The sequence below is a fragment of the Solanum stenotomum genome, chromosome 4 (genome assembly GCF_019186545.1).
Source record: "Solanum stenotomum isolate F172 chromosome 4, ASM1918654v1, whole genome shotgun sequence".
Lineage (NCBI taxonomy): Eukaryota > Viridiplantae > Streptophyta > Magnoliopsida > Solanales > Solanaceae > Solanum > Solanum stenotomum.
The window spans coordinates 33,086,718-33,104,643 of NC_064285.1; the positions used below are offsets into that span (position 1 = coordinate 33,086,718).

The 17,926-nt window shown below is 39.2% G+C and overlaps 2 protein-coding genes across 2 annotated transcripts; both read right to left on the reverse strand.

Moving 5' to 3' along the window:
* Positions 1-1,069: 1,069 nt before the first annotated feature.
* On the reverse strand, positions 1,070-1,538 carry LOC125861440 (uncharacterized). Its single transcript, XM_049541338.1, has 2 exons — positions 1,360-1,538; positions 1,070-1,268 (listed from the first exon to the last, which is right to left on the reverse strand). The coding sequence occupies exons 1-2, from the start codon at positions 1,536-1,538 to the stop codon at positions 1,070-1,072; spliced, it is 378 nt and encodes a 125-aa protein (XP_049397295.1).
* A 2,267-nt stretch (positions 1,539-3,805) lies between these two features.
* On the reverse strand, positions 3,806-4,927 carry LOC125861441 (uncharacterized). Its single transcript, XM_049541339.1, has one exon. The coding sequence runs from the start codon at positions 4,925-4,927 to the stop codon at positions 3,806-3,808; it is 1,122 nt and encodes a 373-aa protein (XP_049397296.1).
* Positions 4,928-17,926: the final 12,999 nt, after the last annotated feature.

A 17,926-nucleotide genomic window follows, 5' to 3' on the forward strand; every position in this document is an offset into this window, starting at 1 on the left:
CATAAGAGGAATAAAATTCTCTTGTCAGGTGGCTAGAGTATTCACCAGGTGCATTGTCCATCCAATCGAACTGATGGAGCTGAAATATCCGATAGATGTCCGAGAATGCCTTGACATCAGCTACCACCACCCTAGTCTCAGGCATAATTGCTCGATTGTTGAAGCCCCTAGTTTTATTAAAAATATCATTGTCGAAGAACTTTTTAGATCTGTTGACAGTCCACATGGAGCGATAACAAGCAATCAATTGTGGTCTAAATGCAGAGTTAGGTTCCTGAGCGTTCACATACATCACAATGGTATCATCATCGGTGATTTCCTCCTTATCCTGTCTATTAATTGTTTCCTTTCGTACCCTAGTTTCAGCTTCTGTGGTAGCCACAGGTGGAGAAGTACTTGTGTTGGCCTGAGAATCACTGTCAGATTTAGCACTGTCCCCCGAGTCATCGGCAGATTATTTACCAGTAGCAGTATCAGTTGGACTTCCCGAGTTTTCCCTATTCTCGAAAGTACTACCTCTCTCTTCAGATTGAAGAGGAGAGTCGTGGAGAATAGCTCTCCTAGCCAATGATCTAGTAGCCCGAGACAAGTGATCTTCAGGTGTAACATTTATTTGCACCTCAGACCTACTCGCTTCGGAGTTGCCATGACCCTCTGATTGTGAAGCGGCGACAGGAGCAGGTTTGTTAGCATTCTTTCTTCTGGGACCCATTGTACCTGATGTTCACGAGATGTTAAACGGCTCGTATAATACATGACGGACGTGAACCCCTCCATGAACCCTACTTGTGGAATTTCCAGTAGCTTCCAAATTCAGTCCTCAATTTGACAAATTGTGATAGTTCCCGTGAAAATCTCTACAGTTTGTGGTCCTGACCGTGACTTTCAGTCTGGACCAATTTCTTACATTTTCCCTTTATTCTCTCCTACACACTTCAGAACATAGTGACTCTATAAAAATAAAGAAAAATAAGAAAAACGAAAATATACCTAATATAATTACATCTTGGGTTGCCTCCCAAGCAGCACACAATTTAACGTCGCGGCACGACGCAGGTTACTTGATTACTCAGACTTCATCAAGTTTACATTCCTCCACAATTTTCACATCCTCAGGAGCACCCAAATGCGCCTTGATTCGCTGACCATTAGCTTTGAACCTCTCGCCTTTCTCATTTTCCAAATCAATAGCACCATATTGAAAAACCTGTGTGAATTTAAAGGATCCAGACCATTTAGACTTCAGTTTTCCTGGAAACAGATGCAGTCTGGAGTTGAAAAGTAACATCAAGTCACCAGGAGTAAAGCTCCTTTTTTTCAAAATTCTTGTCATGATATAGATTCATCCTCTCCTTATACAGTGCAACCCTCTCATAGGCCTTCAGATGGAACTCATTCATCTCATTGATCTGATCTAGCCTCAAGTTTGCGGTTTCGCTCCAATTTAGATTCAGCTTCTTCAATGCCCAGAGTACTCTATGCTCAAGCTCAATTGGTAGATGACACGCCTTTCCAAACACCAACTGATATGGAGACATACCAATAGGTGTCTTGAAAGATGTCTAATATGCCCATAGGGTATCATCTAGCTTCCGTGCCCAATCTGTCCTGTTGGCATTCAAAGTCTTTGCCAAGATTGTTTTAATTTACCTGTTGGAAACTTCCACTTGACCACTCGTCTGTGGGTGATAAGGTGTTGCCACCTTGTGCTGTTTTACTCCATACTTGGTCAGAAGTGTACTAAAGACTTTGTTGCAGAAGTGAGACCCATTATCACTGATAATGGCTCTGGGTGTTCCAAACCTTGAGAAGATGTTCTTTTTCAACAACCCAGCGACACTCTTTCCATCATTCTCAGGTAATGCAATAGCTTCAACCCATTTGGACACATAGTACACAGCCACCAGTATATATATTTCTTCCCATATGAACTCACAAAGGGACCTATGAAGTCAATACCCCAGACATCAAATAATTCCACCTCTAGAATAGGTTTCATGGGTTACTCATGGCACCGAGAGATGGATCCTTGCCGCTGGCACACATCAAAGCTCCTTACTATATCCACTGCATCTTGATGAATTGTAGGCCAATAATACCCATAATGAAGTATCTTGTGAGCTGTTCGAGCACCACCATGATGACCACCAACTAGAGATGAGTGACAGGCCTCCAAGATATGCAACATTTCGGCTTCCGAAACACATCGTCTAATTATATGGTCAGCACACACCATATACAAATATGGTTCATCCCAAAAGTACTTGTCTACATCATGCATGAACCTTTTTCCTTTGTTGATATGTTAGTCCCTCGGGCATTAAGTCATTGACCAGAAAATTAGCATAGTCAACAAACAAAGGAATAAGGTCAAGAGTAGCAGCTAATACCTGTTCATCCGGGAATGTGTCATCTATCTCGAGCTCAAGTTCTTCCTTCTTTGCAGCTTCCAACCTAGACAGGTGATCAGCTACCTGGTTCTCACAATCTCTCCTGTCTTTCACTTAGAAGTCAAACTCTTGAAGAAGCAATACCCATCTGATCAGCCTAGGCTTGGCATCTTTCTTTGCCATAAGATGTCTCAAAGCAACATGGTCAGTGTGAACTATCACTTTCGTGCCCAGAAGATAAGCTCTGAACTTTTTAGAAGTATACACTACAGCCAATAGTTCTTGTTCAGTGACTGTGTAGTTTCGCTGTGCCCCATTTAACAACTTACTACCATAGTAAATCGGATGGAACATCTTGTTGCGCTTTTGTCCCAACACAACTCCTAACGCAATCCCACTGGAATCACACATCACCACAAATGGCTCCGCCCAGTCTGGGCCAATAATCATTGGTGCTGAAATCAGTTACTCTTTTAGGCATTCAAAAGCAGCCATATCTCATCAAAGACAAATTTTACCTCCTTCTCTAAATGCTTGCACATGGGATGTGCAATTTTTGAGAAGTCTTTGATGAAACGCCTATAGAATCCAACGTGTCCTAGGAAGCTTCGAACACCCTTCACACAGATTGGCGGAGGTAATTTTTCAATCACCTCAATCTTAGCCTTGTAGACCTCAATTCCTTTCTGTGACACCTTGTGTCCAAGGACTATGCCCTATTTTACCATAAAGTGGCACTTCTCCCAATTTAGCACTAAGTTGGCTTCCTCACATCTCTGTAAAGACCTGCTACGATTCAACAAACAGTCATCAAAAGTATTGCCTACTACAGAGAAGTCATCCATAAATACCTCTAGAGTGTCCTCAACCATGTCTGTAAAGATGGACATCATACACCTTTGAAATGTGGCTGGTGCATTACATAGTCCAAATGGCATGCGTTTAAATGCAAATGTGCCATAAGGACATGTGAAGCTGGTCTTTTCCTGATCTTCAGGTGCAATTGATAGCTGGTTGTAGCCAGAGTATCCATCTTTGAAACATTACCATCCTTTACCTGCCAACATGTAAAGCATCTGGTCCATGAAAGGCATGGGGAAATAATCCCTCAAAGTCCACTTGTTCATCTTCCTGGAATCCATGCACACTCCCCATCCAGTGACCGGTCTCTGCGGGACTAATTCATTCTTGGCATTCACTACCACAGTCATGCCTCCATTTTTAGGCACACATTGCACTGGACTGACCCAATGGCTATCAGATATAGGGTAGACCACCCCAACATCTAACCATTTGATTATTTTTTTTAACCACCTCTTGCATAGGTGGGTTCAACCTCAATAGGTGTTCAATAATCGGGCTGCAGTCTTCCTCGAGCTGAATCTTATGTGTGCAAATACCTGGAGGTATCCCAATTATATCAGTAATGGTCCATCCAATGGCTCTTTTGTATTTTTTAGCACCTTGATCACCTCTTGTACCTGCTCTTCATTCAAATTTGCAGCTAATATCATAGGTAAAGTGTTATTAGTACCCAAGAATACATACCTAAGGTGATTGGGTAACTGTTTCAGCTCTAACACTGGTGCCTCCTCAATGGATGGTTTCGCTGGAGGACTTGGCCTGTTTTTCAAGTCCAAGTCCAATTTCTTTGGTGCATACGAATGTGCTCCCATACCCTGCAAGGCATTCACGGTTTCTATATAGTTAGACAGAAAATCCACATCAAAGTTCATCAGTACTGCTGTTAATGTTTCAACAACCATTCTCTCTTCTATAGGTACCCTCATGTCTTCATCAGTGACCATCTCTATTGCAGATATCACATTCATATCTCGTGGCTGTTTCATTGACCAGCAACTGTTGAACCATACCTCATATGTGTTGAGTCTGAACTTCAACTCTCCTCTCTCAATATCCACTAAAGCTCTTTCTGTGGCCAAAAAGGGTCTTCCCAAAATTATGGGAACCTCAAAATCTACTTCGCAATCCAGAATCACTAAATCAGATGGAAAGATGAAAGTGTCCACCTTTACCAGTACATCACACATGATGCCCACTGGCCTCTTTACTGACCTATCAGCCATCATCAACCTCATTGATGTAGGTTTTGGTACTCCCAAACCTAACTTTTTATAAATGGGTAAAGGCATCAGATTTATGCTAGCTCCCAGATCACATAAAGCTTTTGCAAACTTGATTAACCCAATGGTACATGGTATTGTTAATGCACCTGGATCCTCTTTTTGCTGCACCAGATATCTGGTAGCAATCGCACTACAATGATGGACATCGTTAGAGAAATCATGACTTACCGCTCTTTTCTTGGTGACCAAGTCTTTCATGAACTTGGCATATCCTGGCATCTGCTCTAGGGCTTCAACCAATGGAATGTTTACTAAAAGTTGTTTCAGTATGGTGATGAATTTTGTAAACTTTCCATCTTCAGCTTTGTTTTTAAGCCTTTGAGGAAATGAGGAGGTGGCCTGGGAATCTGTTGTAAGGGCAGATGTTCCTGAACCTCTTTCTCTTTTCATCTCGAATGTTGTGCTTTAGGTTGAGATTGCTAAGCTTCTCCCTGATCATCTACCTGTATATTCTCATTCTCCTCTTAACTAGCTTGCTCCAAGACCTGTTCATACTTGGTACTTGCAGAAATAGGGTCAGAAAGAACTTTACCACTCCTGGTGGCGATGGCCATGCAGTGTCCTTCTGTCTTGTGATTTTGAATGGCATCACTTGGTAGTGATCCGTTCTTTCTCGGATTTATTGAGGCTGAGAGTTGCCCCAACTGCTGCTCTATTAGTTTAATGGAGGTGGTGTGAGAGTCCACCAACTGACTCATGCTCGAGAAGTCACCTCTCATTTTTTTCACCCCTGCATCGGTTGACTCCACCTTTTGAAGTACATTAGCCATCATGTTTTCCAGCTTGGACCCGTTAGAACTGCCACTCACTCGGTCTCTATTACCTGGAGGTACATATACACCCCTGCGGTCATTCCTATACCCCTCTTTGTTTTGCCAGTTTCCTTGATCTCTATTTGTTGGCCTTTCATACTGACCATCCCTAGCATAACTCCGACCTGCATTTCCAGAATTGTAACCTTTATTTCCAGAGTTATAATTCCGAAAACCTCCTTGATTACCCAAATAGTTAGCTTCCTCATCAATGTCATGATCCTGATCTTCATACCTGTGTTGCTGTCCCACAACATTCACCTTTTCAGACTTAGCAATAATGTGCTTTGTGAGCAAGTCTATTTGAGTCCTCATATGTGCCATGTATTGGTCCCTTTCTTTTTCTCTCTTCCTTTGATCAGCTAAAAGCTCAAATGTATACCCGAGCTCTCCTTCCTTTGCATCTCTAGTGTACCATGCTCTGTTGTTCTTTGAGACCTCGTCTAATAGCTGCATGATTTCTGCAAATGGCTTCCTCATAAATGAGCCTCCACAAACTGCATCAACAAGAGGTTTAGTAACATAATTCAGAGACCTATAAAAGGCCTGTTTAAGATGCCTTTCGGTAAGATCATAGTTGGGGCATCTCTTTAACTTTTGGCTGAACCTCCACCAAGTATCATGCATGGCTTCTCCTGGTAGTTGCTCGTGTGTACTAATCTCGTCCTTCATCTGCAGCTCTTTTGATTCTGAGAAAAATCGTTCCAGGAAAGCTTCCTTCAACTCATTCCATGTTCTGATGGAGTCATCTGGCATCTCATTCAACCAGTTAGTCACCTCTCTAGTAAGAGACAATGGAAACAACCTCAAACTCATTGCTGTTTGATTTACACTAGGAATCTCTTGTGACTTACAGATAGCCACAAAGTTCATCAAGTGATGATTTGCATCATCACTAGCTGAACCCCTAAACATACCCTTAAGGTTCAACAATTGAATCATAGTGTTGGTGATTGTGAACTTAACACGTGGAGATAGTGCAGGTAACACTATCGCTCCAGTGGCTCCAGCTCCATCCAAATCTACATCATCTTCATCATACATCATGTGCGCTGGATGCTGAGCTCTACCCCTTGGAGCTATTGGTTGGTGTTGGGGAGGGATCAATCCATCCACTCCTCTATCCTCATCTACCACCCTAGGTTGGTTGTTACAGCCGTTCTGCTGAACACCTCTTGCAGCGACTTCAGCTTCTAGTCCCAACCTTTGTCTTTGTGCTTCCAGTTCTTGTGCATTAACCTTTTTTCGAAAAGTCTTTTTGAGTTCTGAGTCGTAAGGGATCAATGGAACTCCTTTACTCCTTGTACTTGGCATACACAGTAGCATACACCTGAAAGAGACACAAACACAGAACAAAAGGTAAAATTAGGAAATATAACTACAACTTGAATAAAAGCTAGTAAAACACTTCTGAATTGAAATTCCCCGGTAGCAGTGCCAAAATTTGATACGTCCAAACTTACACTCCAAGTAAGGAGTTTAAACAGTCGTTGTCAATTAACAGAACTCAACTAGAGTAGATGTCGATCCCACAGAGAATTTCTTTACAGATAAAGTTTCACTATCGCATTTACTCAGTTGTCGTTACTATTTCCTAAACAATTAACAAGGAAAGTAAAGTTGGGTTTAATTGAAAAGTATTCTATCAGCAAGTACTTCCACTCAAAACTTAGTTACACGGTTCACAAAAAATCTCGTTGTAATTTGATTCAATCAAGTTAAAGAAACCAGGTTTTGTGTTCACTATGACGCCGATTATAACGCTCTTCCGTAATTTGAGTGTCAAGTCAATCAATGTTTACAGACTCTTTGCGATTTAAATAAATCTAATGCTTCTCAGCCAAATTAGATAATATCCACTCTAATTCTCTCGAAATAAAAGTGTTATCGATATAGGACTTCGCTTAATTTAATACGGTGTTAAAAATCCCTTCTCTCGAAATCCGACTTTAAGTCCAATTCGTAAACTTAGTTTAGCTTTTTCCCAACTGATGCTTTTCTCTCGAACAAACACCAGATACATGCCTGTCTAAGGCGTGCACTCAATAGCCTAAAATGATAATGAATGCTGTAAACTACAAGTTGTAAACAAAGATTGCCTTTTTACTCATTTTACGGAATCGCCACTAGAATATCATCATAGATCCCACACACCCAGTCATGATGTTTAGCCAATCATGTTCTTATGCAAAGAATCAACAATAGATAATGAAAACATATTATGAATTACTTACAAAAATAATCGGTAAATCAACAACCACTTGATAATCTCAAGATTGAAAGGAACACTGTCCCACCGATGACAATAATCTGAATCCAAAATGTAAAACTCAAGTTTTTCTCTGTTCCTCGTTGTGTAACATCAGATAATGAATAATTAAATACAAAACGACATAAAGTAATTCAAAATAGAATGTTTAAAATGAGTCCTAATCAAGTTAGGACTGAGTTGTCGGGCCTTGTCATGGCCACTATCACGATCCATCAAGGGATTCACCGACCGTGAAGCCCTCCGTGGTCTTGCCTTGGATCTTCCCCAGAGTGGGTCTTCAAACTTGGTCACTGGAAAATGTACCACGAGAGACACCACGGTCCGTAGCGAGTACCACGGCCCGTGAAGTCACCCGTGGTCTTCACTTTGTTTTCAAACTTTCTTTCAACTAATTCCTGCTTTTATACTGGTTCAACTTAACGGTAGGTACCACGGTACGTGGAAATAACAGCGGCCCGTGTGCCCCTTCGCAATCTTCACTTGGTTGTTCTTGCTTTTCATCTTTTCAGGGCCCAGTTTTGCCCCACTTTCACGAGCTCAACCATGGATCGTTATGAAGTTAACGGTTCGTTACATTGGTCGTGAACTTCATTCGGTCGACATCAGTTCTGCTTCTTTTTCTGTGAAAACCAGATTCTTCCTACACAATTAACAAACCCATAAAATAATCCTGAAATATCACTTAATTCCAGTGTTAGTTAATGGTTACGAAGCATCCAATGTGCTACGATTTTGCGGCACATCAACTAACGCCATTCTTCTTCATCTTTTTACACCAAGCGTAGGTGGTTGTGGCTAAACAGACTTTCCTAGAAGTGATGATCTTGGCTTACTATTCCCAAGTTCGGGTGTGTCCTTAAAGATTCAAGGACCTTTATGTTAAAGTGTTTCCTTAAGTTTTATGTAATAGATAGTAGTTTCTTTTGTATTGTAAGGGCTATGTCCCTCTTGTGTTGTAGTCATGTTTTAAGATGGCTATCTTGAGACATAGTGCTCCGATTTTGTATTAAAGGTTTTAACGAGGTGGATTTTTAAGTCTTGTACTATATTATGAAAAAGTTTTAAATTTTCCGCTATTTTTCTATGATAAATGCTATGACGAATACTAAGGGATTGTGTAAGGCCTCCGAGAGGTCGAATACACCGGTAACGACTAGGGGGTGCTCTCGGGTCTTTACACTAAAGTTTGTTAAAAAAGTCATCAATCCTGGGGATGGAGTACTTATTCTTGATTGTGACTTTGTTCAACTACCGATAGTCAATGCACATTCTGAGAGAACCATCTCTCTTATTTACGAACACCGGTGCACTCTATGGGGAAATACTAGGTCTGATGAAACCCTTATCTAAAAGGTCTTTCAACTGCTCTTTCAATTCCTTAAGCTACATTGGAGCCTTTATGTATGGAGGAATAGAAATAGGCTGGGTATCTGGAAGGAGATCCATTCTAATGTCAATTCCCCTTTCAGGAGAAACTCCGGGAATATCTTTTGGAAACACTTCTAGGAACCCATTAAGTACTTTAACTGACTCAAGAGTTGGTTTTTCGGATCTTGAATCCTTAACCCGAACTAGGTGATAGAGATAACCCTTAGAGATCATCTTTCTGGCCTTCAGTTAAGAAATGAATCGACCTATAGGCGCTAAGCTACTACCCATCTATTCTAAGATTGGTTCGTCTGGAAACTGAAAACAAACAATCCTAGTTCTACAATTGATTGAGAAATAACAGGAATGTACCCAATCCATGCCTAGAATGATATCGAAATCTACCATTTCTAACTCTACCAGATCTGTTAAGCTGACTTTCTGAGATACTATGACAGGTCAATTTATGTATACTTGTCTAGCTATAACTGAGTCAGTGACTGGAGTAGAGACTAAGAAGGGTTCTGAGAGAGTTTTAGGACTAACATCGATGTTCAGTGCTATATAAGGAGTTTCAAAGGAAAGAGTATCCCCTAGATCTAACAAATCTTAAACAATTAAGTAAAAAACTCGTAACGTATCATTGACTACATCAACAGAATCTTCTTGAACCTGGTGAGCCTGAAGAACATGCAACCTATTTTGGGGTTGTCTGCCACCTCTACCAGATGAGTTACCTTGCTGAGTCAGGCTACTTGCCGGTACTTTTGAAGTTGTAGACTGAGCTCTACTATTATTGCCCCGTTGACCCCTTTTACCAGAAGGACAATCTCTCAACCTGTGACCAGACTGACCACACCCACAACATCCTTCTTTTCCTGCAATACACTCTCTCAGATGGTTCTTACCACACTTTGAACAAGTTGGGTAGGTTCTGGTGCCTAAAACACTCCCCTGAGACTTAGAGCTTGATGCCCTACCTTTTTGATCATGTCAAAACTTAGAGAATGGAACACTAGCTGATGAAGGTGCCGGAGCTGAAAACTTTTGCTGAAACTGCGAGTGATTTCCACTATCCAATTTTTGTTGAGAATACTCATAGTTGCCTGTTCTAGCCTTCTTTTTATCCTTAGCCCGTTCCCTAAGATTATCTACCTCAACCTGCTGAGCATGAGTCATAAGCCTAAAGGTGTTCATATTTCCCAGCAACATAGCATTCCTGCACTATGTTTTCACTAAGTCAGATACCCCATATAGAAACTTGTTCATTTGAGCCCTGGAATTGGCCACCATGTGAGGAGCATACCTTGAGAGTTGGGTGAACTTGAGCTTATACTCTTGGACTGTCATGTTACCTTGCCTCAAATTCATGAACTCTTGAGCTTTTGCCTCCCTCAACTCTCTTGGAAAGAACCTATCCAAAAAGGTCTCACTAAAGCACTCCCAAGTGATAGGAGCTACATCTGTAACCCTGTTCTCTTTCCATTGAGTATACCAGATATGAGCTATATCCTTAAGTTGATAGGATGCCCACTCTACCCTATCATTACCCATCACTTGCATCACTCCAATGATATTCTTGACCTCATCTATAAAGTTTTGGGAATCCTCACCAATTTGTTATCCTAAGAACTCAAGCGGATTCATCCTAATGAAGTCATGAAGCCTGGTTGCCACTGATCCACCACTAGCATATGTAGGAACCAGAACCTGCTGGTTGTTCTGGTTAGTCACACTCTGAGCCAAAAGATAAATAGCATTCCGAAACTATGCATTCAAAACTTCCTGATCTAGGACTGAAGGAGATGCGTTAGCGTTACGTGCATTCAAATTCCTTCCACAATCTCTACAAGGAGGCATGATCTGAAAGTGCATAACGTCGAGTTAGAAAGGAGGAAGTAGATCATACCTTACGCACGATAAGAATATCAAGAAAGTGAAGTTTTCCTAAATCTCCTCATTAGATGTGGTGCACTTCACACCAATGAAAAGGACTCTACTTAGTATGACATTTCACAAATCCTAGGACTCTTAAACCTAATGCTCTGATACCAAATTTGTCATGCCCCGAAGCTACCCCAGGACGCGGACATAGGACCTAAGATCACGTGTGACCCCAAGCTAATCCTGCACACATATCATAAGCATACTAAGTAAGATGAATTAAGAAAATTATGTGCGGAAGCTAAATCATGAGATAAATTGAAATGAAACAATGGGGAATACCCATAAATATCAAAATATATAAAAACTGAGAGTTTAACAACAAACTGAAAGGTCAAACTCAAGTGCTAAAGCTGAAACTAACTATGTCTCAACTAAGCCTCGAACTGACTAGAAATGATGGAACATGCCCCAGCTAAATCTAGCAAAAACCTAAACTAAAGACTAAAAGCAAAAGAAACATGTATGTCATCCTCGGAGAATGAGGACTCACCACTGATACTGCTGAGCTGAAGATCAGAGAACGATCTATGCGTGATCTGGAAGCTGAGGTCCTGAACCTACATCACGAGAAGATGTAGGGTAGAGTATGCGTAAGTATTTGAAAGATATTGAGCATGCAGGATATTGTAAAGCTGAACAACATACATATATGAATAAAGCATGTAGCTAAGAAGTGATATGACATAAGCATGATACTTTAATGAGAATATTAAACATGAACTAACTAAATGCAATGACTAAGTATATAACATGCTGAGACTCAAATCTGACTGTAAGTGATAACATGGTCAATGCAATAGAATTTGATTATGGGAGCTACTAATAACCGACATAAAACTACATGAGCTAAATGTGGAGTTTGATGTATACGCCTCATTGAGAGGACCCAATATACCTTGCCAGAGGTATACATGCATTACTGGCGTGATCACTAAAATGTTGTAACGACCCTAAAAATGAATAAGTAAAACTAGAGCCTAACGTGTGTGTGTTTTAGTTTAGTGTGAGGTTTGAGAGTGTTTGATGTTGTCCCGAGTCATGGTTGAAGGGTTTACGGGATAAACATCAAGGTACGAATCCCTAAGGACCACTCTAGAAGTCCTTGAGGAGGACCCTTAGTCTAACTCCCAAGGCCCCAAAGAACCCTGAAAGCTGCCAAAAATTTGCTGACCTAAGGATGGGCTTCATGACCCATAGGTCCATCCACACCCCGTGGATGGCCTCCGTAGGTCCATCCACACCCCGTGGATGGCCTCCATAGGTCTATCCACACCCCGTGGATGGCCTCCGTAGGTCAACATCTCCAAAACTATGTCCCAGCCCCAGAACACGGACCAATAGGATGGTCCGTGAATGGACTCATGGTTTGTAGGTCTAGGGCGTCAATTGAACCTGTTTTGCTGTCAAGTCACCGCCAAATGTGGGGTGAATTGGTAAGTTCACCCCAAGTCCTAATAAGTTGGGGGAAGGTTATTTTAAGTTTATTAAGGTATTTTAGAGTATTAAAAGTGTTAAACTCTATTTTACATTCCATTATTTCAAAATGCCAAATCAAAACCTCCCCTCCCCTCCAAAAGCCTCTCTCTAGAACCTCCATAGAAGGTGAAGACTTCAAACTTCCAAGGTAATATTATTCAAGGTTTTCAAAGTATTTTCAAGGGAATTTTGTGGGAATGAATAGCAGGGTATGGTAGTCTTGATCCTTATCTCATTTTCCATTCAAGGAGCCTATTCAAAGGTGATTTCAAATCATGAAAATCTAGGGTTTTACTCAATCTCATGGGCTCTTTCATTAAAAATTTTCAAATGATTTCTAATAACAAATTATGATTGTATTGGTGTTTAATTGATGATTTATAATGAAAATACTCTATGAACCCATGATTTCTCTCAATTCCTAAATTTTCCCACTTTGAAGTGGGTTTGTTGATCATGAATGAATGTTGATGGATTATTCCTAGATTGATTTAGATTGTTGAATTAATGATGTTTATGTTGAATTAAGTGATTGAATCATGTCAATTTCCTATTATATTGTAGTAGTTTGGATTCATGAGTTGATATTGATCCACTTGAAAGGTGGAGGTATTTATTTACTATGTATATTATGGTATCAAATTGATGGATATATTCCTTTTACCCTACATGTGGAGGTTAATGTATAACTATGATGTGAATTATGTGTGTGATCTAAATGAATGAATGATGATCATGTTTAGAATCCAATTGTGTTAGGATTGAATGTTATCTATCTATTAACACTTGTGAAAAGCTATTCTCACATACACACACACTTGAATGAAGAATGAATGAAGTTCAATGATAATGTTAACGATGAAGTACTTATTGAAAGGCTATTCTCAATTGTACTTTAATGAATGTTAATGACTTGTTGTGAAAGGAGTTTCTCACAATAAAGGGGTTCTTAGGTGAAAGGCTATTCTCATCTTTGAATCTATGAGCTTTCCAATGAATGAATGTTGGGTTTGGGATGGATGCCCTCACATGACTAGTAGAAGTCTCTTATTCCATAATAATGAATGAATGTAATGAATGTCAAATACTCCGTGGGGAATAATGCCAAGCACCGAGTGGATTTGAAATGAGATGGAAGCCCTAACGTGAGTTGAGGTGGGGTTTCTAGTAGCAATCTCTTGAGATAGATGCACTCACGTGAGTTGAGGCGGGGTATCTAGTAGCAATCTCCACATTCCATAACTATGTGCCCATATAGGTCTAGCTAGTGGATCCACTTAAGCTAAAGAACAATGGTCCTACCATAGGCAAGTAGGAATCCATTATCCGATGAGGGTGACACCAGGATTCCATGTCAAGCTCTCATGGTCTATGTCAGTTAAGGCTTACCCGCACAATTTTTTTTAATGAACTATGGCTTTTAAAAGATGTGCTACTTAGAATGGGTGGTGGTATGGGACGCCACCTATGTATTGCACAAGTAGGCATTTGAGGGAGGTCATGGTGTGTTCCTTATTATGTTAATGAAATGAACGGGCTCTTATAATGACATTATGAGAATGGTGAGATAATGTTTAATGAATGAAGGTGCTCTTAATGTAATGAAGCTAGTGAAGAATGTTGACTCTTATATGTTTAAATGTAAAGATGCATAATATACTTGGATTGTATATTGAGTTACTTCCTTGTTATGACTTGTTGTTTATGAATGTGCCTAGTCTATGGTGACTTCAAAGGAGTACTTAGTGTGAGTAGTAGTATGGGATGCTACATGCACATTCAACAAGTATGACTTAGAGTTGTCTTAAATGTTGGTCTTAATGTGATAGTATGATAATGTGATTCATGTGATGTTTATGTTTCTTTTATGCTTTATTGTGTAATGGTGGAAAGTATTAATGTTAATTTCACTTTTGGTGACCTTAATGTGGTACCTTGGTGTGGATGGTGGTATGGGACGCTATACATACATTGCACAAGGTATAGCATGAGGGTTACTTGAGGTGAAGGCTTAAAGAAAAGGTAATGGGTTAGATGGTTGATCATGTTCTCATGTGGATAAAATGACTTGTATGTTGGTTGTGACTTATATTATGCTTCTTTTATTAATGTTCATGAAATTTTACAAAAATGGCATATATCATTACTTTCAAATCAAATGTCCTTCTTAAGCATGTTTTTGCATGACTATCATACTTAGTACTTAATTGTGCTAACCCATTCTTCTTCTATGTTTTACTACAAGTGTATGTTGCGGTAAGTGAGTATCTCTCTAGTTGGAGCTTGGATTAGACTTCTTCCAACACATCTTTTGGTATGTCCTCATAGATTAAGGACAAGGACTTTTAATGTTTCTAGTTCTTTCATGTTTTAAGACTATTGTTACGACTTCGATTGTAAAGGGCTATGACCCTATCTTGTTTAAAGTTTTGTCTAAGATAGCCATGTGAGACTTTAGTATTCCGCTGCTTTATTAATGAATTTTCAATTGTTGGTTTTATTAAGAAAAAATGTAATTCCACACTATTTTCAAGTATCTTATGCATTGAATGAACTATGAGGCTTGTATAAGACCCTTTTGGGGTCGAGTACGCCATGTCACTTCTGGGGTATAATCTTGGGTCGTCATAAATGTAATGCCCACAGAGGGGACTTATAAAGCTATAGGGGCACGTAGTTCTGGGACCATTCGGGTACACTGAACCCAAGTCCACTCGGTCTAATCCTACTCCCAATTATAATTTATATAAGCAATATGATGACTAAAATGCTGAAGTACTAGATAGCTCAATATCTGACATGCAAACTCTAAGAATGCAACAATTATAACTGATATTGTGACATTCGTAAACTGAAGCATGTATATATGAAATAACTGACTTAGAATGTGTAATTCATGAACTAAAAGAACTACATGGCTAGGATCCTAAATCTCACAAAAGAAACTAAGCAATAACATGATAATCTTATTTGGATCATTCTAACAGCTAAAACCCAACAATCTCTAACATTCAAGAAACCCTAGGTCTAGATAATATTAAGGGAATCAAGATCTTGACTGAAATCTAGGGACCTGATGGGTTAAATGAATCCACTAGTGGAATCCCACATACTTGGTGACAAAATTCATGAAAAAATCATTCGATTTCAGGGGTGGAACTGATGAAAAATCGTTGCGTTCATGAACTAGGGCTGCTCGACTTTCTCCTCTATTTTTCTCTAAGTTTGATGATTTTTTGGTGAATAATCTATTAGGTTAGGTTCTAATTAGTTTACTAGGCCAAACCTTACAAAAACCACGTAGTTGAGGGGTTAAACGACGTAGTTTAGGGGTCCAATGCATAAGGAAAAGACCAAACGATCCCTCACTTATAAGTTGTCAGGGTCACCAATGGACCAGACCGGCGGACCGTGGCAGGACCGATGGTCCGTGCTGGTCAACCATTAACAGGGTTCTAAGGCTAGAAATCTGGGGGGCTGACCTACGGCCCTCGACCACAGACTATGGCCTGACCTATGACCCATAGGTCCTGGCATGGGTGGACCCTTAGCTGTATTTCTGGACTGTTTCTTGGGAGGGAGGGCTGTAGGTGGCCATCCACGGACCACTATAACGGACCGTGGATCACCATATGGTCTGTGGGTGGCAACCGTGGGCTGCCCCTGTGACTTTTGAAAAAAATCTACAATTTGGTAGTTCTAGCATATGGGGTGTTACAGTTGACTTTAGTAAACATTTGAAGTTTCGATTCTTGAAATGGAATTCTGTCAGCTCCATCAGCTCCAAAACATGACTTTTGAGTTATATGACTAATGTCTCAGGTCCTCATGTATTTCGATGAGTTTTGGAAGAGTTTTTGTGTTTTGAAAGTTAAAAGCATTATATAATTGATCAAAGTGAACATTTTTAATCTCAAGGTAATTTCGATAGTTTTTTTAGGTCCGTAATGTAGTTTGTGGTCTTGATGTATTTTTTATTTGGGTCCGAAGACTTTTGATTTAATTTTGAACCATTAGATGAGATGTCGGAAAAGTTAAGGCTAAAGTTTGACTTTAGTCAATGCTTGAGGTTATTTTCAAGTTTTGATGATTTCACTAGTTCCAAATGATGATATTTGGTCTAGTTGAAGGTTGTGACCAATTCTAAAAACATTTGGATGAGTTTCATGTCCTTATTTAGAAATTTCGAGATTCTCAAGTTAAAGTTGATTTTGGTCAATATCGGGTTAAGGTGATCTTGTTTGGGAGTTTTGATGATTCCATTATACTTTCCAAGCTAGTTGCATTTTCGTTTTGTGATTGGGAAGTTCCGAGCTTTGGCATTGTTTCAGCAATTTGTATCAACTAAAAGTTTGTTATTAGTTTTAAAGATTGAAAAAGTATTCCAAAACATATGAAAGTTTAAGAATGAATCATAGGACTGATAAGAAAATTTGGAGCATTTTTTGCAAAGCCAAGATTGAACTTTTATCGCGATATATGAAATAATTGTTTACCGAGAAGAATTGACATTTGACTAGAAAACGAGAACGAAATTGAGTTTCGATTGAACGAGTAGCTCGATATCATTATTTAAGAAATTTAGAAAAAAGAAATATTTCATTTCTCTATCGTATAAGGAAGTTACATGTCTTTTAGTGAAAAATTAAGTTGTTAGTTTATGGTATAAATATTGTTGATCAGTATTTAAAATTTGAGATTGTGTTCATTTGGTATTTCGAGGATAATGGGAGTTTTAGAGCTCGGAATAGAGTGATTCTTGCGGCATTCTTCTCAATTTAATATGGGGGTTAGTATTTGATCCTCATTTTGAAATTTTATCATGATTTCTTCATCTGGTTTTCTTTCCTTATTCATATATTATTGGGAGAAAAATAGAATTTTATCAATACATACTCAGTTATTGATGAAAAATGTATATTTAAGATCATTAAGTTATGGGTAATTTGATTTTGGCGTAAACTTGTTGATTCATCAATTATTTTTTTCATATTAACCGGGCTTGAGAAAGTGGAATTTTCTGATAAAGTTAACTTTGATAAATTGAGAATTTCAAGGTTGATTTTAACTCTATTTATTTTTCATAGAATTTCATAGTTGAACTTCCCTAATCATGGGTAATATATTTCTCAAGAAATATTTCATATTTGAGCAAGGCTCTCGGACTTGGTTATTGGGGGTGTTCTCATGAACTTTAATCATATGTTCTGGACTTTTAGGGATGATTTCTAACTCTTTTTTCAATACAATTTTGCATGTGATTTCCTAAATCTCTGGGAAACATATTTTTCTATAAAAATTCAAGATTATCATTAGTCTCCGAGGATGAATTTTATGTCAATTTAGAACCAGTTTTCAAAATCAGCATTATGGGTGTTGTTGATCATATTTTCTTATCGGTGTTCTATATTTCATTAGTTGGTGTGGATTATGTGTCTCGACGTGAAAAGAAGGTTCATGTACTGAGTTGATTTCATTACTTTTAAGTAAATGAACCTATTGATCCTTCGTTAA